At 41.6% G+C, this 22981-nt stretch overlaps 2 protein-coding genes across 2 annotated transcripts; one reads left to right on the top strand and one right to left on the bottom strand.

Moving 5' to 3' along the window:
- The first annotated feature begins 7877 nt into the window (after positions 1 to 7877).
- Positions 7878 to 12289, top strand: LOC111233295 (immunoglobulin lambda-1 light chain-like). Its single transcript, XM_022761072.1, has 6 exons — positions 7878 to 7971; positions 8064 to 8390; positions 9256 to 9303; positions 11021 to 11329; positions 11458 to 11532; positions 12123 to 12289. Exons 1-6 carry the CDS (start codon positions 7929 to 7931, stop codon positions 12287 to 12289), a joined length of 969 nt encoding a protein of 322 aa, XP_022616793.1. The 5' UTR covers positions 7878 to 7928.
- A 3572-nt stretch (positions 12290 to 15861) lies between these two features.
- Positions 15862 to 19308, bottom strand: LOC111233278 (immunoglobulin lambda-1 light chain-like). Its single transcript, XM_022761056.1, has 5 exons — positions 19215 to 19308; positions 18810 to 19122; positions 18362 to 18402; positions 16473 to 16781; positions 15862 to 16431 (listed from the first exon to the last, which is right to left on the bottom strand). The coding sequence occupies exons 1-5, from the start codon at positions 19255 to 19257 to the stop codon at positions 16208 to 16210; spliced, it is 930 nt and encodes a 309-aa protein (XP_022616777.1). The 5' UTR covers positions 19258 to 19308; the 3' UTR covers positions 15862 to 16207.
- Positions 19309 to 22981: the final 3673 nt, after the last annotated feature.

Below are 22981 nucleotides of genomic sequence, written 5' to 3'. Positions count from 1 at the left end.
GAGTCCAAAGTAAAGAGTAGCGTGTGTCCGTGAAGAAGAGAGAGAGAGAAGCACCACTGGGGCAGCGTGTGACCGGACAGGAGGCCAGAGAAGGAGGGAGAGTCGCTCCTGACACCGGGTGGAGAGTGCCGCGATTTCACCAACAAAGGGCAGCAACGTCGTGGACTACAGCGCCGCAAATATCCCCTACAGGCCTGAGAGTGCAGTGTCTTCGTCCCATTGCTGTCAACACAAAGAGGGCGGCTCTACAGACAGTGCCAGGGTAGACTGTGCTACCCTGTGCTTCTTTATGGACCTTTGTTCAGTTTAAAAGGAAAGACTTGATGAAACAAAACTACATGTTCATTAAGAGAGAGTAATTCATTAATCTTTATATGCAAAAAACGTTAAAAGAAACTTGTTAAAATACTGGTTTAGTAATGAGAGAGTAATTTTATTTATCTTTATAGCCCAATTGCTGTTCCTGATTTATCAGTGTAATTGTTGTGAATGTTTTAATGGTTCAATGTTATTGTTAATGGTTTTTATCTGAGAGTTTAAATAACCAATCAAACGAGTTTGAGTAAATAGAAATAGCAGTTGATTGCACTGATAACTACATAGTTGTAAAGGGTTTATCTGCACATTTAGCAATAATTTGATGTATACAGTGCCTTTTCTAAAACCTGTGAAGTGTCCGTTCATGAGGAGAAGTCACCAAGTACCGAATTAAGTGAAAAAATTGAGTCTCCTCAAAAGGAGTTAAGTAGTTTGAGAGGACAGTTAAAATCACAAACAGAAGAAGCTGAAAAGGAGAGATTAGAAACACTTATAGGTGATATTCTTGCTGAAATAGAGATACTAAATGTAAAAACGGTTGAGCCTACCTCCACCTCCTCCCAGACAGACAACACCAGGAAATCTTCACGAGAGAGAAAGTTAACCCCAAAAATGCTGGAGCTGAAACAACAAGAGACCTCTCAAAAGGAGAGTAAATTCATTCATTCATCAAGTTGTATGAAAAATGGAAAGAGCAAGTTAGAGCTGCACGCACCAATCTTAAAGATGAGTGCTCTGATGAAGACTTGGGTGACATGATGGATGCTGTTGAAGGGCTAGAGAAACAAGTGAAAGATGCATATGAAAATGTACGATCTCAATCAGCACCTTCTACTGAGATTAGAAGGAGGATGGATTCCTGCACAGCAGTAACAAGAGATTTGATGGCGCTAATGAAAATACGCATGAGTGAAGTAGGGCAAGGGGAATTTGATGCTCAGGCAGAAAGTGCAAGGCTTCATTTGACACTTGACAGAGAGTATGCCCAGTCGATATTTGGGTCTCAAGGACCAAATCTCCTGTTTGTAGCCACCACTCAAACCGTTCTTCACATTCAGCAGAACAGCAAAGCTTAACAGCCAAAAAAGCAGAGCGTGCTGCACAGCTGGCCGCAAAGAAGGCTGAAATAAACATGGAGGAGGCAATTGCTGCACAAAAGCAAGAACTTAAGAGACTGGAAAATCAGAGAGATCTTGATGTGATAGCTGCTAAGCTTAAGGCATACTCTGAAGCTGACTCAAATGAGATTTGCAGCGAAAACCAAGCAGCATGCGATAAGGCAGCCAGTTGTCCTCCAGTACCATGTAAAGAAATTAAAAAAGAACAAACAACCAATACTAACAATGAAGCATCATTAGTACAAGCCCCGCATGACACAATGGTTCTTACGAGACTTCCAACACCTGAGCCCTCAGTCTTCTTAGGAGACCCACTTAAGTTCTTAGAGTGGAGAACAAGTTTCAAAGCACTGATAGAACGTCGATGTATAAATCCAGCGGACAGGTTGTTTTACCTGCAGAAGTACATCAGTGGTGAGGCACGATCTGTAGTAGAAGGAAGCTTCTACAGAAAGGATGATGAAGCTTACAACCAAGCATGGGAAGCACTGAATGCTTGATACGGCCATCCCTTTGTGATCCAGTGTGCATTTAGAGAAAAACTCAACAACTCAACTCAACTCAAACCCACTGACATGCCTGTGCTGTGGAGAGAGTCACTCCACAGCATGTTGACAGAAGGTGGCAGTTGGTTGAAAGTGTTTTTTTTAAATGGCGTTGCCCTTCACTGATGACTGCTGTCTGCTGGTGTGAGTCTTCCGGCACCCATAGAGCTGGCACAGCTCCCGTATCACCTGGGATTCAAAGTTCGGGCCCTGGTCCGAGTGGAGGATCTCAGGGCATCCAAATGGTTGGAACACAGCACCCCACAAGGCCCTGGCAGTGGTGGAGGCAGTCTGGTCGATTGTGGGGATGGCCCAAGCATATTTGGTGAATAAGTCTGTGACTACCAGAATGTTCTGGTAGCGGTCAGTCGGCCGACTCAGGGTCAAAAAGTCCATGGCGACAATATGGAGAGGAGCCTTTGGCAGCACAGGGACCAAAGGGGCTTTACCATCCTGTCTTGCTTTGAAGAGCACACATCGTGTGCAGCCTTGAATATATGTGCTCACTGACGTCTCCATCTTTGGCCAATAAAAGTTCCTCCTCACCAGGGACAGTGTCCTCTCCTGGCCTTGGTGGCCCATCTGCGTATGGTAGGCCCCTAGGAGAAACTGGATCTGGGATTGTGGCACAACAACCTGAAACACAACATCGTGAGTCACTGCATCATATACAGAACGGCAAAGTACCCCCTCACGCAGACTCAGCCTACCCCACTGGCTCAGTAGGTTCTTTACAGTTGGTGTCTGTGTCCTCCTCTCTGCTGCTGGGGGTAGGGTACCACATTCCAGATAAGTTGAAACTGTCACCAGGTTGGCGTCGCTCTTCTGCAACTCCCTCCAACGGTGTGGGTCCCACCTCCAGCTGGCGGGGACAACGTTGTTGTTTGACCCTGGTGCTTCCACCACCCCTACCAGCAGTTCATCATCAGGCCCAGTGGGTGGGGTCGGAGCTTGAGCGGCTGTCTCTGCAACAGGAAGCTGGGAAAGCACATCAGCATTAGTATGCTCTCTCCCTGGACGATAGCGTATCTGGTAGTCGTAGTTGGCCAACTGTGCCACCCATCGCTACTCCACAGCCCCCAGTTTTGCTGTCTGCAGGTGGACAAGAGGATTGTTATCAGTCACCACAATTACCTTGTTACCCCATAGGTAGTCTTTAAACTTTTCACTCATGGCCCACTTCATGGCCAGAAGTTCCAGTTTAAAGGAACTGTAGTTGGAATCGTTCCTCTCTGCTGGGTGAAGGCTGTGACTTGCGTAGGCGATGACTCTCTCCTCTCCCTCTTGTCGCTGGGCCAGTACTGCACCCAACCCAGAGTTGCTTGCATCAGTGTACAGGACAAAGGGTTGTGAAAAATTGGCATAGGCAAGAATTGGAGCCTGCAGCAGCTCACATTTAAGCTTTTGGAAAGCTGCATCACATTCGGGGCTCCATGCCACTGGGGGAGACCCCCGGCCACGAGGACGACCATTGCCCACCAGGAGTGCATTCAGGGGCCTGGCAATTTTTGAAAAGTCCTTGATGAAGCCTGTAGTAACCCACAAATCCCAAAAAAGCTCGCACTTGCCTGACCGTTTGGGGGGGCTGCCACTCTTGAACTGCCACCACCTTGGCTGGATCTGGGGAGACACCCTGGTGGCTGACACAGTGCCCCAGAAACTTTACCTCCTTCCGAAACAGCTGGCACTTTTCTGGTCGCAGCTTCAAACCATATTTCTCCATGGCCTGGAACACTTCCTCGAGGTGCTTGAGGTGGGAGGAGAAATCTGGTGAGAAAACAATCACATCATCAAGGTACACCAAGGTAGAATCTACCAGTTGCCCCCCAGGCACCTCTGCATCAATCTCTGGAAGGTAGCCGGAGCATTGCAGAGGCCAAAGGGCATCCTGTCCCACTCGAAGAGCCCAAAGGGGGTGGTGAACGCTGTTTTCTCCCTGTCTCTCTCCTCCATCTGGACCTGCCAATAACCACTGGCCAGGTCCAAGGTGGAATACCAGGCAGCCTGCGTCAAGGTGTTAAGGGAGTCTTCTATCCGTGGGAGGGGGAAAGCGTCCTTCTTGGTTACGTTGTTCAGCTTTCGATAATCGACGCAGAACCTCCAAGCTCCATTCTTCTTCCGCACCAGCACTATTGGAGCTGCCCAGGGACTGCTGCTTTCCCGAATGATACCTCCATCCAACATGCCCCGCAACAATGTCCGAACCTCCTGGTAGAGGGTGGGGGGTACAGGTCTGTACCGCTCGCGGATGGGGGCTGCATCACCTGTGGGGATCTGATGTCGGACAACATCTGTGCACCCATAGTCCTCGTCATGGGTGGAAAACACATGTTGCCACTTAGCCAGGAAACATTGGAGCTGCCGTTGCTGGTTCTGTTCCAAGCCATCCCCCCGTAGGGACTCGCAGCAGAGGTGCTCAGGCATTGCCTCATTTGTTTTACAATCCCCTTGGTCAACCTGCATAATGCCCACCTCAACCACCCCTGGACTTACTTGGTTGAAGCAGATGTCACTGTTTCTTTGCAGTTGCTGGGGTCCTACAGCCGTGACAAGGGCCAGACGTTGGTGACGGTGAAGGTTGACGGGGTAGGGTTTGGTGTTGCGGACCCTCACAGGCACACGGCCCCTGTGCACGGTGGCGAGGGCTCGGGCCACCTCAATTCCCTGGCACTCGTTGTGTGACTCCACCACCACCCAGTTATTTGGTCCATAAGGCCGGGCAGGCACCTTTGCCCAAACAACTGCTTCACTCTGGGCGGGGATGGTGAGGGCATAGCGGCAGGCAACCCGGGCAGTATCCTCTTGTATTTCTGAAAACTGGGCAGCTTCAATCCTCTGGCAGTCTGCAATGATCTGCTCCCATTCTCGGCTTGCAGTGGTCTGCATGGTTGGGGCCTTTTGGTTTTCAAGCAGCGCCTCCCAGCAGGCGGAGATGACATTCATGCCTAGCAGGGCTCGATGGGCACCCAGGCAGTGGTCTTTGACGATAACAACCCCCCTCTCTGGCACCAGGACACCCTGCACCTGGAAGTCTGCCACTACATAGCCAATGTATGGGATGTCCAGTCCATTTGCACCCCGCAAGGTCAGCCACGGTGCCTCTAACCGCTGCAATTGTTGGACACCAAAAAGTTCATTACACAAGCCTTGTGAAAACAGAGTAACTTGAGAACCAGTATCAACTAGGAATCTGACCTTCTTTCCATTGACATGTACCTCCACAATAGGGCACTGGCCAACTAGAATGTCTCTGGGAGAAGGTGAGGGGTCAGAAAGGGGGGGTCCCGGCCACTTGACCCACAGTGACTGGCGAAGCTAAAAACCCTCTTGAGAGGTGTATTGAGGTGTACACTGCCTGCTAATGTGCCCTGCTACACCACACCGATTGCAAATAGGCCTGCCCTGGTCATCCCACTGGAACCTTGAACCAGGGGGTCGGCCTGGGCGTCGCCCCTGCTCTCTTGTACCTTCTGAGTAGGATCTCTCGTGTGGAACAGGGGGACCAGGCGGTCGGCTTCGGCGAAGTTCTTCCAAGAGAGTCTTGGAAAACTCAGTCATCTGCTCTTGCACGTCTTTCATTATCTCGGCACGGAGTTCCTGTTTCCAATGGACTGCAAGTGGAGGGGTGGGGGCACTAGCACTGCTCGTGGCCATACATGTGGGCTGCTCGGCCATCTCCAGCTGGTCCAGCTCCAAGGCCAAGGCTTCCTTCCGGATGTCCATGAAGGTCAGCTTGTGGCCCAATCACCACATAGTCTCTGCCTCAACACACCTGCAACACATTTGCTTTAATGGGCGAGTCAATAAGCGGCTGATTGGTTGCAGCTGGAGGCAGCCATCTTGGTGCACCCAGTAAGTCCTCCCTGTCACCTTGTGACATGTGTCTTCAGGCTTTGGTTTTCAGGGATGACCACAGGGAGGAAGATGACAGGATCAGTCCACACCTGAGCACTGCATGTTTCACACAGCTGTAATGAATTTATTTTCTTTTTTCTGTCATCGTGTTTGTGTCTCTCTGTTTTAATCCTGTGGAGACTATGTCTTCATCCACACTACTACTGTTATAATGCATCACTTTATCTATGTTTTCGCCTGGCGTCCACACAGCTTGACCCGTTTTAGTTTAAAAACTGCAGGGTTGCTTTGTAGTCTGGCCGGACAGAAACCAAGGCCGTTGGAATTGATGATGCAGACACTGACGGTCTCTCCTGATTGGCTCTCATCAGCCTGGACTACCAGTGGTGAATACAACATGATAATGAATCAGTGTTACTGACCTTGGTGTCTTTGCTAACAGCTGCTGTTCACTTACATTCTGCATTTTAATGCTACAACTGTCTTTGCTGTTCCTGCAACCAACCAGCTGCAGAGTAGACAGTCTGCTTCCTGTTTACACCGGCTCGCACATGCCCAGTGTATTTTAATGGTCAGGGTGTATGTGTCTTCAGGTGTGTTAGTCTGGATGGAGATCTGGACAGCCAGTGAATCCATATGGTCCTTGTAGTCTGGATCAGCTGCTCAGTGGTTTGTGGTGTGGTTTCCATCAGTCACAAAAACTTTTATTTTGACACTTTAAGTGCATTTAGCTCAGACAACTTATTGACTTTTACTGAAGTAGAGTTTCAAAAACAAGATTTCACTTGTGGTGGAGTATTTTTACTTTGTGGTGTTGAGACTTTTTCTTGAGTAAATACTGTTTCTTCATCACTGCTACTACATGGTGTTACAGTACACCTGATGTGGAGCAGTGTGTCGCTGCAGCCACCAGAGGGCAGCAGAATACAAGTTTTATTCATTACAGCGACAGCAGCAGCAGAGGAAGACATGATTCACTTTAAATAGCACATTTCATTAAAAGTGAACTCAGTGTGATTTAGATTAAAATGTTTACAACAGCCAGAAACAGGAACAGAAGAAAAAACAATATAAAACTGCAAGAAATATACAAGTGAAGAAGAGAAGAATAAACTGAAGCAGTGTGTTGTCTGAACCAGCAGAGGGCAGCAGAATACAAGTTTTATTCATGACAGCAGGAGGCGACAGAGAGGAGCTCATCAGAGACTGAAGGATGAACTGAAGTTGATTTTAAATTCCTCTGACACAAAACAAACTTGACTTTAATTTGTTGTTGTTGTTGCTTTGAGTTCTTTTCAATTCAAATATAAAGACAAACAGCAGCTTATTTTCTTATTTAACGTTCACTGAAACGTTATTTTAAAATCTTCAAGATCACAGCTGAGGAGTTCTGTGGATTTGGACTTTTGTGTTTCCATCACAGATGTTCAACAACAGATGACAGTGTGTGTTTCTAAATTCACCACCAACCTGAATGTGTGTGTGTTGTTGTGTTTCTGCATCATGGTGACCCAGATTTTTCATCTGCTGTCAGATTCAAATCAAGAGCAAGAAACTTTTCACTCAGTCAGTTCAGAGAAACAGAGAATTGTGGGAAAAATCACCATTTATAAAAATTAAATTCATGAGAATAAAACAAGATAAAGAGCTGAAATAATAAATGAATCCCCTCTGCAGGCTGACAGTGAGCTTCATCTTCTTCTTCAACAGCAGACATTTGAAGACTGAACACAAACAGCATGTTGGAGACTGAAGGTCTCAGTTCCACCAGTCACTGAAACATAGAAGCTTTTTACACTTTAATGTTGCTGCCATGAAATGATCATTTTCCCTGTTAAACTCACCAGAGTTTGTCATTTTCTTTCCCCTTTAAAAGCTCCCACTCAGAGGAAAAGCACACAACAGCTTCAGCCGAGCCGTCAATCAGCAGCAGCCGCCTCATCTGTGGGCCGCAGGGGCTGATGGGAGGTTTGAGGAGGCGTCAGAAACCACATGACCCTCGTCTGAGCTCACAGCTCGTCCTTGTTTGGCCTCAGCTGCATCAGAGCTCCACTTCTCCCCAGCTTCACCAGAGGAAACACCACGGCACAAAATGCTTTTCCTCCCAGCTGCTGCTCTGTGCTGTCTGTGTTCAGGTGAGTGTTTCCAGCCAATCAGGAGCCAGCAAACTCAACCTGTGACAAACACTGTCACACTGACCTTCATCTACCTGTCTGTGTCTCTACAGCGCTGGTTGCCATGGCAGCAGTGCCGATTCAGGACCAGTTATCATTGACCAGGAGAGTTGGTGAAACAGTCTCGTTCAGCTGTGGAGGAACTGACCAGTGTGACAATGATTGGATACTCTGGTTCCAGAAGAAGGAGACAGAAACATTCACACCGATTCTTGCTATTAACAGGAATACTAGTGAAGTTGAATCAGGTTCCAATCATCCTCAGAAAGATGATTTCACAGCTGTTAAGAAACCAAACGGCTGTGAGTTGAAGATAGAGAAAGTTCAACTCTCTCATTCAGCCTCCTACTACTGCGCCTGTTGGAGGAAAGTTTCCCACAGTGAGAAATGATCCCTGCAGCCTGAACAAAAACCTCCAGATGAACAGATGTCAAACAGTGTTTGTGACAGGAAGAGAGCAGGAAACCACAGCCCAGGTTCACATATTTCACCTCCAGCTCACACACTTTTTCTTGACTTTTCTTTGATATTGATTGATATTTTGATCAGATATTTCAGCAGGTTTCCTGTTGTTCCTCACAGTGAGGACAAAGAAGAAACACAGAAGCACAATAATGAAACAAGATGAAGAGAAAACTATCAAAGGAACTCAATGAATCAAATCAGATCCAACAGAAAAACTCGAAACAACAAAGAAACTTTAAATCACATGAGAAAAACTGGAGCAATGACATGTACAAAGACGAGTGTGATGAGGCTCCAAGCCAAAGATGAACAGGAGTCTAGAGCCAAGCAGCAGCTCTGTGAGGCTGGGCTTAGACACAGTGCTGCTTTCAGCTACATGCTAACATGCTAACAGTGACAATGCTAACAGGCTGAAGTTCAGCAGCTACAAAGTTCATCATGTTGGTTGTTATAGGAAATGTTAGCATGCTAACATGGGACAGATTCAAATGTGACCTGATGATGGCGCTAGATGAAAAGTCAGAGCATCACCAAAGTTCCTACAGTCGATCCTCAGGGGAACATGAACGTCTGAACCGATTGAAATGTGAATATTTGTTGAGATATTTCAGTGTGAAGAACAAAGAAAAGAGAAGAAGAGACAGTCATGTTGATATGAACATTAGAGAAACACATGATGGAGCTGAAATATGATCCTGGTTCATAATGTGGACTCCTTCACCTCAGCTGACACATTCAGCAGCAGACAGGTTTTTGTATCAGTCTTTTTCACTGTGGGAGGATACGGGTACCTCATCTTTGGCTCTGGAACTAAACTGTATGTAACAGGTAAGAACAAACATTTCTTTTCCTTCACTTGTTTTATTGAAGAAGTGTAAAATGTGTTTGAAGTCACTTTCTGCTGCTTCACACTTTACATGTTAGTTTGTTCAGAGTTAGTACAAAGTTCCTGATGCAGCCGTTGTTCAATGAAAAAGTTCAACATTAGTGGAAAGATGTTTCAGTCTCACTGCACAGCAGAAGGAATTCTTTATTTCTGCTTGAGACAAGAAAGTTGTTGAAGAGTCCAAAAAGTCTGATATTGTAAGAGCATTGTGGATCGTCATCAGCTGCTGCTTCATCAATCATCACACTGCTTTTCTTTTCTCTCCTCAAATCAATTGACTTCTACATGAAGGATTGTGGAGGATTTTCCTGCTCACTTGACTTTTGCTACAAAATGTTGAGTTCATCAAAGTGAAATTCAGTGATGAGCAGGATTCTTCACATTCACTCTGACTCTTCAAACTCACATGTTTTTAAACCTGATTTTCCTTCATGGGAAATTATATTTGTAAAGTTTATGGTGGATAATACAATAAATTAATTCAGTTGATGTCTGATGATTAAAGTATTTTATGTGAAATATTCATTTTAACAGAAAACAAACAAGTTGAGGGAAAATATATAAATTGTGTAAAATATTACATTTAATAATGATACAACTTTAATGATGTTAAATAATTATAAGTCGGTTAGATATAATTACTAGACTGACCTATAGATTTTCTGTGTGTATAATATATAATGCTGGATGATATATATAGATCTATACTTCCATGGTAAATATTACACTAATTCTCAGTGAATATAATCTGTATAAAGTTAAAACTGTTTATCTAATGAAGTGAACCACACTGTATATAATGGTGAATGTGTCTGATTGTGTGAATATATCTAGTATAATTGAAGAGAATTAGTCTATATTGTTTTTATTATATTAGTTTGGTGGATAAACTGTTATTTAAATGACTGCAAATATTTCTTCCACTAAAACATTTATTTACTTTAATGAAGCATTTATATAAAATTGTCTGAGGGTAAATATTTCACTCATAAGATTATAATCAATATATGATATATTTATCTAATATAAAATAGAATTTAATATCAATGAATAAAATGTTTATATGTGCATACACACAGAAATTATACCTTAAACTATTGTAGGTATAAGAAAATAAAAAATACACGCACACTTTTTTATTTTTCATTCTGTGTATTGTTAAAATATATAATGGTGAATGTTGTTGTTTTTATATTAGGAATAAAATCCTATAATATATTTTATATCATTAGATATTCAGTTAAAACTTTACATCTTATAACTGTCATTTTGTTTCTGATAATAGTAAATATGTATTTTTGTTAAATAAAACAAATATATATTATATTATATATTATACATTAATATTAATATAATATTATGAAGACACATATTCTGAGCTGATGATTTATGAAAGTGAAATATGAGTATAAAGAATTTAAATAGTGATTCCATCTTTCTGTGATGATATACATCATATATAAGCATGATCTACAGCAGAGTAAATCTATGTGAAGGTGAGTCCAGTGTATGTGGAGACCTTTGTGCTGTATTGATGAGTAGTGTAGTGATCAGAGTCCATGTAGTTTCCAGGATCAGACTGAATGCAGTGCAGTGCTGGAAGCTGCTGTTGACTGTGTGAATGTGTCTGTGCTGCTTGTTGCTGCTGTCAAACTTCAGATGAGCCGGTAGTGAAGCCCGTGGTGAGCGTGTACCCAGCAGCATCCAGAGCCCACCTGGAGGGGAAGAGCTCCCTGCTGTGTCTGGCCTCAGCCATGTCTCCTCCTCTGGTCCAGTTCTCCTGGAAGAGACAGAAGGAGGATGGTTCTCTGGAGGAGCTGACCCGTGATGATGGAGAGCAGCTGGTGCTCACAGAGCCGGGACGCACCGCCGCCATCTTGCTGATCCACCAGCCAGAGAACAGCACGTATAAATACAGCTGCTATGTCAAGCACGAGGGCGGCACAGTGGAGGCCCAGACACAACAAGGTGATGAAGGCTCGCTGACTGTTGAGCCGTGATTCAGCTTCATGTGGAGACGCTGTCAAAGAGCAGAGCAGCAGAGCACTGACATTTCTCACTGCAACTCCAAACATTTGACTCCTTTTCTGTTTCAGAGGTTCCAGCTCCAGCAGCCCCCTGTCCTCCAGAGAGAGAGCCAGCAGACCTGGCAGCTCTGCAGCAAGATGACTGTAAGATCACCTGCTGCCTCTCTGCATGGACAGCTCCAATGTTCTGCTGCAGTTAGGGCTGCATATCAGTCTGTTCTCTTTCTGCTCATCACTGAAGGATTTCAACATACACTCCCTGATTCTGTTAGAGTGTCCAACAGCACAACAAACCCCCGTCACAGAGCTGCACCACTCTGACTAATCACACCTGCTGGGGCTCTGTACTAAATGTGGGGCTCTGAGGGAGCTACAGCAGCTTCAGGGACTGTATCTTAAAGCTCCACTCATTCATATTTCTATATTAAGAAACAATCTAATGCCTCTGTGTGAGGTCAAAGGTCAGAGATGAGTTTATTTAGCTTGTTGAGGAGTTCTTCTGCCCCCAAGTGGCTGCAAAAAGAAAATGAGTTCAAACTTCAATTTATATTATATTTATTTATATGTTGGACTTTCCATTTGATCCTGGAGTGATTTGAATTGTCAGAAACACTTGGCAGAAGAAGGTGATGAAGGCTCGCTGACTGTTGAGCAGTGATTCAGCTTCATGTGGAGACGCTGTCAAAGAGCAGAGCAGCAGAGCACTGACTGATTTCTTTTTCCATCCTTTTCAGTTGCAGCGGTTCCCCTGGATCCTCTCCCGCCTCAGTGCAGGGTGAAGCTGCTCTGTCTGCTCTACACAGTGCTGATAGTGAAGAGTCTGGTGTACTGCTGTGGACTCTCTCTGCTGATGATCCTCACAAACAAGGGACCGTCCACCAACTGCAGACGTGCTGACTGACTGTTTTCTGCTCGTCTTTTCTCTCCATCAAATCTCATCACTTCATCTCATTTATCTCTTTCATCCCTGTTTTAAATTTAAGTCAAATGTATCTTTTTATTCACAGGTTATATACGGTCTGCTTTAAAATACAAAAACATATATACACATATTTTCACTTATTAAATCTAATTTTTTTAGTAATGTGTATTTTTATGCTGTATTTTATTTCTACTCTTAAGAGTTACTTGTGTAATTATAATAAATTCAGCTGAATCATTTGCTGTTTGGTAGATATTTTAATGTGTGTTGTATTTTTTCAATAATCTTCAATAATTGTCTCAGTGTGAATGTAAAACTCTTTGCTGATGACACTGTCTTTTACACACATCAACAATCAGCAGATTGAGCTGCTGTGAAACTACAGTTATTAAAAAAATGATCAAACAGCAGTTTCAACATTTTGAGCTGAAGGTTAAATTGTTTGGTGACCCAAATACAAGTTTAATCTTCCAGCTTTTGTCACACCGTGGTGAGGTTGTCTTGTCTTGGGTTTGTTTTGTCCTGTCATTTCCTGTTTTATTTTGAAAAGTAATTCTCCTCTCGTTTCAGGTCACTTGCCCTTCCTCATGTGTGTCAGTCTGATTGCCCTAAGTGTTTCCACCTGTTCAACTATTTCCCTCCATGTGTTTAAATAGTCTGTGTTCCCCTTGTCTTGTGCCAGAGTGTCATCGTCCTTGTCCTGCACCCGAGCCTTTGTCCATGTCCACAGCCATAGTAGTCGCCAAAGTAAGCCGTTTGTACCTCGAGAAGAGTGATTTTTTGTTTGTAAATTTTTCCATAGGTAAAGTTCATAGCCCTTTGTTTTTCCTCTTTAAGAGTGATTTTTTGTTTGTTAATTCTTTCCATAGATTAGATTCATAGTCCTTCGGTTTTTCCTCCATTCGGAGCGTTTTGTGTTTATCGATTTGTTTCTTTTGATTAGAGTTTTTTCCTCCTCCTGGAGTGTTTTTGTTTCTCAGGATTCAGAGTTTAGTGTCTAGTTTTTTATAGCCATTTGTTTGTCACTCTGTCTGAGGTCTCCGGTGAATTCAATAAAAGCCTTTTTGTTATTCAAATTCTCTGCATCTGAGTCCTGCTTTGAGTCTCGGCCTGACAGCTTTATCCTTTAATAATACAAATAAACTTAGAGGTCAGTGGATTCATGAGGTGAACTCGTTAACATCTGGCCTGATTGCGATGCACATACTTCTCTGACAACAGCTTGTTTTTGATCAACTGTAACCTACTGAAATAAAGAGAGCTGAGGTGAACCAACATGGACGCAACAACAACATCATGTGTTTGTCTCTGCGGTTTGTGGATAGTTGTTCAGATTAATCACAACAAATTGACTTTATTGTCAAATTTGAAGTCAGTGACTCAGTGTTAAAAACTCTCTCATGGTTTTAATTTGGTTTTAATGTGTGAATTGTAATTTTAATTGAATTAAGAATTATTTTGATTTATTAGCAAAACTCGCTTCATATGATAAATAATTGATAATTTAATATTAAAACATTGACAACAAATTAATGAAAATATAAATTATAAAATGCAGTATTAAAACCAAAAGAATAAATGAAAAACCTTTGGTTTTAGTAGTCGAAAATTAATTGGTTAAATTATTAAAACATAATATATAGAAAATAAACTCACTTACAAAAACAAAATACCTATTGATACCTAAAAATATGCAGGAAAATATCTTAATATATCTGATATTTATGTTGATTTGTATGTATAACATTTACATGTTTGTGTTTAATATAAGATAAAAAATTTTGGCTCTTATTATTAAAATCCTTTTTTTAAATATATTTCTACTTTTTTGCATTTTTATTTGTCTGTGTTGGACCCTTTCTTTATTTATCATTATAATAATGATGTCCACCAACACCTCGGTCAAAAATCCCAGTTTTATTTTCTTGATTCTCACGTTCAGATTTCAGTTTGTAATGTGTCTCATGTGAACGCTCTAAAGACTGAAAACACTGTTAGAAGCTAATAAAATGGGACCTTGATAGATTGAAGGAGTTTTAACATCTAACATTTAGCTTGAAAATTAGCCATCTACTACTTTAGTGTCAGTGTGGATGTAAAACTCTACGCTGATGACACTGTTGTTTACATTTATTTTATTTACGAGCCATTTCAAATTTATACTAGATAAAATATGAGACATTATTTACAAGGGTTAGGTTAGTGAAAAGCCACAGCTAACGGTGTGGAGGCTGCAGAGCAGACATCTGCTGCAGGAAGTGTTGATTCACTGTCAACAGTTTTTTATGAGACGTAATAACCACTGAGAGCAGATTGATATCTGCTGCTGTACACACTCATGAGCCCCCCTCTGTAGTTTGTCTGTTGGTGTCACTTTGTTCCACTCAGCCCTCCACCCACACAAAGTTCAACTGAACCCAGAGACCCACAAACAAGTCAGCATACCTGAAGCACCATACCTTTAAATGTTGTATGGTCTGACGCCTGTTGGTAATGTCTAATCATTCAAAAACTTTTAGTACATTTTCTCAATATAAATCTGCAAACAACCAGAACATTGATGAGTATTTGAACAAAGAAACATTTCCAGAGCTTATGAAACCTAATGGTTGTGCAGAGTAAAACGGTTAAGTCATTCGTGTTCGAGCCTGATCTCTAACCTTTGGTGACCAGCTGATAACCTGGTCCAAAAATGGTTTAACTTCGTGTGGTCTAGAATAGACACCACATTAACATCTGTTTATGAGCTTGTTAGTAAACGGTATTCTTATAAATATAATATTGTCAAGGCTCAACACGAAAAGGAATCATTGACAAGAGCTTTAGTGTGTCCCTGTTTGCATTTCACACCATGTGAAGAATTAAGAATTAAAGCAGCTGCTTTGTTAATGATGTTCAGTTAATTATAACTAATGCATATTGACGACGTCCTCATTACTTTTGCCCTGTTTGTTACAGTTCAACAAACAGAGAAGTCAAGCTTACAAACAAGGTGTAAAGGAAACTAGACTGAAACTAAACTAAACTCTAAACCTCAGTGTTGTTACAGAGTGTGAATTATACAGTGACAAGGGGGGGGGGGGGGGGGGGAGGGGGGTCAAAACAGAACAGGAGCGTGCTTCACTGAACTGAAGTGTTAAAGTCTCGCTTGTTTAACTAAAACTGTCAAATGAATGTAGTGAAGAAGAAAGTACAATATTTCCCTCTGAAATGAAGTGGAGTGGAAATATAAAGTAGCATGAAAAGGAAGTACTTAAGAAAAGTACAAGTACCTCAAAATTCAGTACTTAGTGTAAATGTACTTAATTACCTTCCACCACTGCTAAAACAATTACTGAACAAAAACAAAAACAGACTTAAAAAACAGTCATAAAAAATAATTGAATGGCTGCTGTAACTAATCAGAGCAAGAGAAAGGAACTTTATTTTCAGATTTTACAATATGCGCTTAACAGTTCAAACACTTCAAAAATACATTACAGCAAAAACAATATCAGGATAAAAAAAGAGTAACTGAGGAAACAGACAGATATATTCAATATTATATATAAAATAAACATCATATTAAAAAAAACCCTGACAGCTGCTGTGTGTCTGTTATCTCCTGATTATGTTTTAATGAAGTTATAAACAGTCAGATATAAAAATTTGATGTTACTATTAAAACTTGTTAAGAGAATAATGTGTGATCTCTGAGAAATTCATTAATTTTCTATAAAACATTGATTAAAAATGGTGTTATTTTATCTCTACCAGCAGGTCTGATCACAGCCTGATGAATCTCAGAGCTCCACTGTTCTCCAGAAACTGTTCAAAACACATCAGTGAGTCGCTGTTGCACTGGGCTCGTTAGATACCGTTCATCTTCAGTGAGAGGTTAAAGCTGCCGGAGGACACTCAGTCAGCACGTCGGCTGTGAGTGAACGGCCCCTTGTTTCTGAAGATCCTGATCACAGAGAGTCCACAGCAGTACACCAGACTCTTCACTATGAGCCCTGTGTACAGCAGACAGAGCAGCCGCTCTCTGAACCAGTGCTGGACAGAGGCCGGAGGCGGAGGAGGAGCAGGAGCTCTGACCACGATAACTAAAGGATTAAAAGAGAAGTTAGTCGTGCTCACATGAAGCTGAATCACTGCTCAACAGTCAGCGAGCCTTCATCACCTTGTTGTGTCTGGGCCTCCACTGTGCCGCCCTCGTGCTTGACGTAGCAGCGGTATTTATACGGGCTGTTCTCTGGCTGGTGGATCAGCAAGATGGCGGCGGTGCGTCCCGGCTCTGTGAGCACCAGCTGCTCTCCATCATCACGGGTCAGCTCCTCCAGAGAACCATCCTCCTTCTGTCTCTTCCAGGAGAACTGGACCAGAGGAGGAGACATGGCTGAGGCCAGACACAGCAGGGAGCTCTTCCCCTCCAGGTGGGCTCTGGATGCTGCTGGGTACACGCTCACCACGGGCTTCACTACCGGCTCATCTGAAGTTTGACAGCAGCAACAAGCAGCACAGACACATTCACACAGTCAACAGAAAAGATGTGAAGGATGACAACAGCATATGTAAGTGACGATGGACAGAGACCGTTTTCTCCTCTCCACCTGCCTCAACCAGGAATCTCTTAACAAGGCCCAGGTGAAGCGACCACATCAGGCCTGTTGTAGCCGCCTCACACTGGCTCCCACTCTGTTTTAATGATTGTACGATGTTAATGTTGACTTCTAACTCTCTTCATGGCCTCGCTCTCTGTGCTAATGGTCAGTGCAGCCTGAGATCCTCGGGCAGAGGAGAATCAGTGACCTCTGTTAAATCTCTTCTTTTATCAGAGAGCTTTTCTCAATTTTACTCGATTTTTATTGACTGCTCTGTTGCAGGTGACGTAATTCTTTTTATTAGTTTGTTTTTGTTTTGTATTTGTTTTGTGGGTTTGGGACAGTGAATAAAGATTATTATATATATTATTATATATACCTGTATAGATATATATGAAATGTATTTATACATTACATCACGTCATAAAATAATAAGATTTACAATATTCACCTGCTACATAAAAATAAAACAACTCTTCTTGATATATAATGTATGATGTACATATATATATATATATATTTATACACACAATTTCATAGTTAAATATTTTTCTTTTTTTTCTTTTATATTTTCTGTCACGGTTAACATATCTCATAATAAAGGATTTACATTTACTAATCCAATTATTTTAGTCAAAAAACAATTTAAAGAATTAGCTTTTGTCCGATAGAGTTGTATATTTATATACTTGTGTACATATATACATATAGGCTACATATATATATAAATATATGTATATATAAAGACCGTAGTTTGTGGTTTAGGTTTTTGCTTTATAATGAGAGATGTCTCTCATATTTTGTCCGCCACACAACACAGATAAAACATTTAAAAACTCATTATATATGTGATATATTTATGTATAAATGTGATTTTCTCCTGTTTTACTTTCTTTAAAACTAATAACGATACTGATCAGTTTTTTTCATTATTTGTTGTTAAGTGTTAAAATCCGAATTACATTAACTTTGACTTTTACGACAAGTTGAATAGTTTTATATAGTTTTCATAGACATTATATAAATTCTACTTATTTATCATATTAAATATTTACCATTAAATACAGACACATAAATACAAATTGTGTCATGTTTAGCAATTTATCGCAGTCACATATGAGATATTTTTATGCAGAGCTTCATAAAAAGTCTATAGACTCCTGGACATCCTGCTCATCAGTGAAATTCACTCTGATTATTACATTTTCTAGATTTTGGAGGAAAATCAGGAAAATCCTCCAAAAGGAAAATCAGTCTGAAGTTTCATGAGCAGGAGTGAATGAAACAGAATATATCAGAGACCTGATTCTGTCACTGTCACATTTTAAGATGATAATGACAACTAATTTGTTCTCAGATATAAAGTGAGAATTTGTACATCACTACTTGTCTACTGATGATTGAAAACCAACATGTAAATTTAAATCAACTTCTTCAATAAGGAAGAAAAATAAATGTTTATTCTTACCTGTTACATACAGTTTAGTCCCAGAGCCAAAGATGAGATACCTGTTGGTTTCGTTGGCTGCTCCCACAGTGAAAGACACTGATACAAAAACCTGTCTGCTGCTGAATGTGTCAGCTGACGTCCACAAGTCCACATCATGAACCAGGATCATAGTTCAGCTCCATCATGTGTTCCTCTAGTGCTCAGATGTAGCTTAATAAAAGTAGTGAAACTTGTTTTGTCAAAGACAAAGTGACCTTGTGAAAGAACAACTGTGATGAAAAAGCATCACCAGCTTTGTCAAAGGAGGAAAACTAAATATTAATGTGTTTACTGAGCTGGAGGTGAAATATGTGAACCTGGGCTGTGGTTTCCTGCTCTCTTCCTGTCACAAACACTGTTTGACATCTGTTCATCTGGAGGTTTTTGTTCAGGCTGAAGGGATCATTTCTCACTGTGGGAAACAGACTCATAACAGGAGCAGTAGTACGAGGCTGAATGAGAGAGTTGAACGTTCTTTATCTTCAACTCACAGCCGTTCCTTTCATTAAAAGCTACAAAATCATCTTTCTGAGGATGATTGTAACCTGAATTAACTGTTCCAGTGTTCCTGTTGATAAGAAGAATCACATTGAATGTTTCTGTCTCTTTCTTCTGGTACCAGAACACATAAAGATTTTTACACTGGTCAGTTCCTCCACAGCTGAATGAGACTGTTTCACCAACTCTCCTGGTCAATGATAACTGGTCCTGAATCAGCTCTGCTGCCATGGCAACCAGCGCTGTAGAGACACAGACAGGTAGATGAAGGTCAGTGTGACAGTGTTTGTCACAGGTTGAGTTTGCTGGCTGCTGATTGGCTGGAAACACTCACCTGAACACAGACAGCACAGAGCAGCAGCTGGGAGGAAAAGCATTTTGTGCCGTGGTGTTTCCTCTGGTGAAGCTGGGGAGAAGTGGAGCTCTGATGCAGCTGAGGCCAAACAAGGACGAGCTGTGAGCTCAGACGAGGGTCATGTGGTTTCTGACAGCTCCTCAAACCTCCCATCAGCCCCTGCGGTGGTGGACGAGGAAGGTAGATAGTGGGAGGAATAGAATATTTACGCTGCGATATTATTCAGGAGGATTCATACTGTATATACATAAGATAAATTATTAGAGGGCCCAATGTTGATCCTTGTGGAACACCCACTGAGTTTATTATTATTGATAAACAAACAGAAGAGTTAGTTTCATGTTCAGATATGAGTTTCATTACTATCATCAAATGTTTTCTTCAATTCTGAAAATATAGAAACAACTTCAAGGTCCAGTTTCACAAAGACTGAATTCATCTGTTGCGCAAAGCAATTTAGTTCTTGACTATCTTAAGCCGGTCTGTGGTACAATGAATTCTGGGTAAATTAGGACTTCTTTAAAAATAAAAAAAATGGTCAACTAAGTAACAGCATCCAAACTCTCAGCTCTGTTTAACTCATCAGAAAATGTTTGTCTTTAGGAAAATAAATTCTTCATCAGATAGAAAATGTTCCCCTGAGTTACATACAGGTCTTTTCTGTGGACATCATAGGTAGAAATATGTTTGTAAGTAAAAGCTGAGTCAGTGAAACTTTACAGCACACACTATGTTTTATTAGTCATCATCATCAGCTTGAAACACAGAACTAAAGCTTCCCGCTGCAGCTGAAAACTCCAGGTCAACATGCAGCATAGACATCAGGTGTATTAATAATTTACTGATCACCAAGCGTATCAATAACTTAGCAGCTCAAAGTCACAAAGAATACAAATGAAGAAATTCTGGTGGTCTTTACTCTGATGGACAGACGTCTGTTGATGACCTAAAAATATATTTTGTTTGACGGTGTCTAATCTTATCGTAGCTTCTTCTGCTCAAGGGACAGAACTGAAAAACGTCTCCTGTCAGTTTTCAAGGCTACGGGTAGTTATTGTTTGATGAGACTGTCCTGTAAAAAATGAGCCCACAGGTCGTCTGTGCAGCAGCATATTATGACCCATACTTACGTTTTGTTGCTAGGTGACACCTAGTGGTCGTAAAAATTACGACAGGAGCAGAGGGAAAAGTGTTGGTGACATGGTATAAAGAGAGACAAAGTCCACGTCAGGAGGAGGTTGTGGTGGATGGATGAACATGACACAGGAAAGCGGCGTTCGAGTCCCACGTGAAACTAGTTGTTTATATCGTTTCTATTATCCATGACCGTTCGTTGTTATTATTGTAACCATGGCAACAAAGATTGTCTGATGTTGAGGAACTGCCTATTTTAACCCAAAATAATGATTTTTTTTCCTAAACCTAACCAAGCCATGACCGTTATTATAGTAACCACAGCAACATTGGTACGCCGCTCTCCGTACAGTCGTGTGTTTATTATGGTAACCACGACAACAGAAGTCCGGTACGCATGACACTGCTACAGGTCGTATCAGAGGGTTGAAAAAAACGACCTATATGGTTGTTTAGGTTGGAGGAGTTGTTGCGTTTGATATGTTTTTGAAATGTCTTTTAAGTGAATAATCTGAGAAACTGAGAAACAACATGGAGCTGGTGGAAGGCTTTTACTGTGAAGGGGCCAAAGGAAGCGTTTCAGATTGTTGCCCTTTGTTTGTTTGTTCGTCGCCCGTCTGAGCTGGAGGTGAAATATGTGAACCTGGGTTGTGGTTTACTGATCTCTTCCTGTCACGAACACTGTTTGTTCATCTGGAGGTTTTTGTTCAGGCTGCAGGGATCATTTCTCACTGTGGGAAACTTTCTTATAACAGGAGCAGTAGTAGGAGGCTGAATGAGAGAGTTGAACTTTTGTGATCACCAACTCACAGCCGTCTGTTTTTCTTGAAGCTGAGAAATCGTCTTTCTGAGGATGACTGTAGCGTGAGTTAACCGTCCCATCAGACATGTCAACATGTAGAATCACTCTGTGTGGGTCTGTCTCCGTCTTCTGGTACCAGTAAACCTGCTTTTTACCACACTGGTCAGTTCCTCCACAGCTGAACGAGACTGTTTCACCAACTCTCCTGGTCAATGATAACTGGTCCTGAATCGGCACTGCTGCCATGGCAACCAGCGCTGTAGAGACACAGACAGGTAGATGAAGGTCAGTGTGACAGTGTTTGTCACAGGTTGAGTTTGCTGGCTCCTGATTGGCTGGAAACACTCACCTGAACACAGACAGCACAGAGCAGCAGCTGGGAGGAAAAGCATTTTGTGCCGTGGTGTTTCCTCTGGTGAAGCTGGGGAGAAGTGGAGCTCTGATGCAGCTGAGGCCAAACAAGGACGAGCTGTGAGCTCAGACGAGGGCCACGTGGTTTCTGACGCCTCCTCAAACCTCCCATCAGCCCCTGCGGCCCACAGATGAGGCAGACTTTGACCGAAGGCCTTTTTTCGCTGCAGACATTTTGACTTGTGACAGTAGAGAAGCACAGGTGTGACATTAACAATGGACCCTGAACCTGAAGAAGCTAAATGGAATTCAGCCTAATTTCTTTTTATTATTTACACCTGTGACATGTCGAAATGTCTGTAGTGAAAACAGATCACATTGACAGTTGTTTTATGACATTATTTGCACAGTGTAAGTCATTTTAGTCCAATCAGATTTTTTTTTTGTATATTTTCTGTAGAATAAAACTGTTTAAATCCAGTGTACAATCAGAATATTTTGGTGATGGTATAACGTGAAAATCAATACTGTTCCCTGTTTAAATAAACGATATAGAGAAATAAGGTGTTCCTGTGGGTCTCTGTTTGCTACTGGTGCTGAAATCTAAAATTAATCAGAGAGGAAGACCGCCACCCTGTGGTTAGTTAGAAGAAGTGCAGGGAGATCCAGATGATGCTGATGGTGGTTGCCATAACGACGTGATGATGCTCTTGCCTCTTCTTTTATTGAGATGCAAAAATAACACAGTGACACATGCTGAAACAAAACAAGTAACTAATACTTAGAGTCATTGCTGCTACTACTTCGAAAAATTAGTTCAAATACTATTTCTACTGCATTTAATACAATGTAGTGAATTCTATTATTACAAATACAGCTACTGCTACAACATATCACCACTGCCTCTACTTCTTTTACATCCAGATTGTTCATTTTATTTTACGCCAATCCTGTGAAGCACTTTGACTGGACAGAAGAAAAACCGCAGGTATTATAATTGTCATGCTACAGGCTAAAAGTCCACTACAAATACTACCTGCTGTTAGAAATAGAAGATGTCCACTGAATAAAATACCCAAAATACCTCTATTATTGTTGTTTTTATTCACTGTGGGCATACAACAAAATTATGTTTGTTAACTCTCAGACACGAGCAACAATGGAAGAAAGACAATTAAAACAATAAATAAAAACAAATCATAAAAAAATAAAATAAAATGACATAATAACATAAATTAGACAAATATGAAGATGTAGATTCCTCTGTCCATTTATGATAAATAAAATGCACTTGCATGACCCTAGTTACAGTGTGAATGGTATTGGACAATAAGTCCAACTAATGCTGCAAATATTTGTACTGACATTACCTCAACAGTCCTGATCTCTGTATCTGTATTTGGTTTTGTTCAAGTTCACACCAGTTGTTTTGGGTGGTATTCTTATGTATTTTTAATTC

This window comes from Seriola dumerili, unplaced genomic scaffold (genome assembly GCF_002260705.1).
Source record: "Seriola dumerili isolate Sdu_G_001 unplaced genomic scaffold, Sdu_1.0 BDQW01000383.1, whole genome shotgun sequence".
NCBI classification, from domain to species: domain Eukaryota; kingdom Metazoa; phylum Chordata; class Actinopteri; order Carangiformes; family Carangidae; genus Seriola; species Seriola dumerili.
The sequence above is the reverse complement of the archived record's forward strand: the minus strand, read 5'-3'. Positions and strand labels throughout refer to the sequence as shown.

Coding starts and splice junctions, on each gene's coding strand:
- LOC111233295 (XM_022761072.1), top strand. CDS start 7,929: ATGCTTTTCCTCCCAGCTGCTGCTCTGTGCTGTCTGTGTTCAG. Junction 8,391..9,255: donor TTGGAGGAAAGTTTCCCACA/GTGAGAAATGAT, acceptor TCACTGTGGGAG/GATACGGGTACCTCATCTTT. Junction 9,304..11,020: donor AACTAAACTGTATGTAACAG/GTAAGAACAAAC, acceptor GTCAAACTTCAG/ATGAGCCGGTAGTGAAGCCC.
- LOC111233278 (XM_022761056.1), bottom strand. CDS start 19,257: ATGCTTTTCCTCCCAGCTGCTGCTCTGTGCTGTCTGTGTTCAG. Junction 19,123..19,214: donor TCTGTGCTGTCTGTGTTCAG/GTGAGTGTTTCC, acceptor GTGTCTCTACAG/CGCTGGTTGCCATGGCAGCA. Junction 16,432..16,472: donor GGAGGCCCAGACACAACAAG/GTGATGAAGGCT, acceptor TGATTCAGCTTC/ATGTGAGCACGACTAACTTC.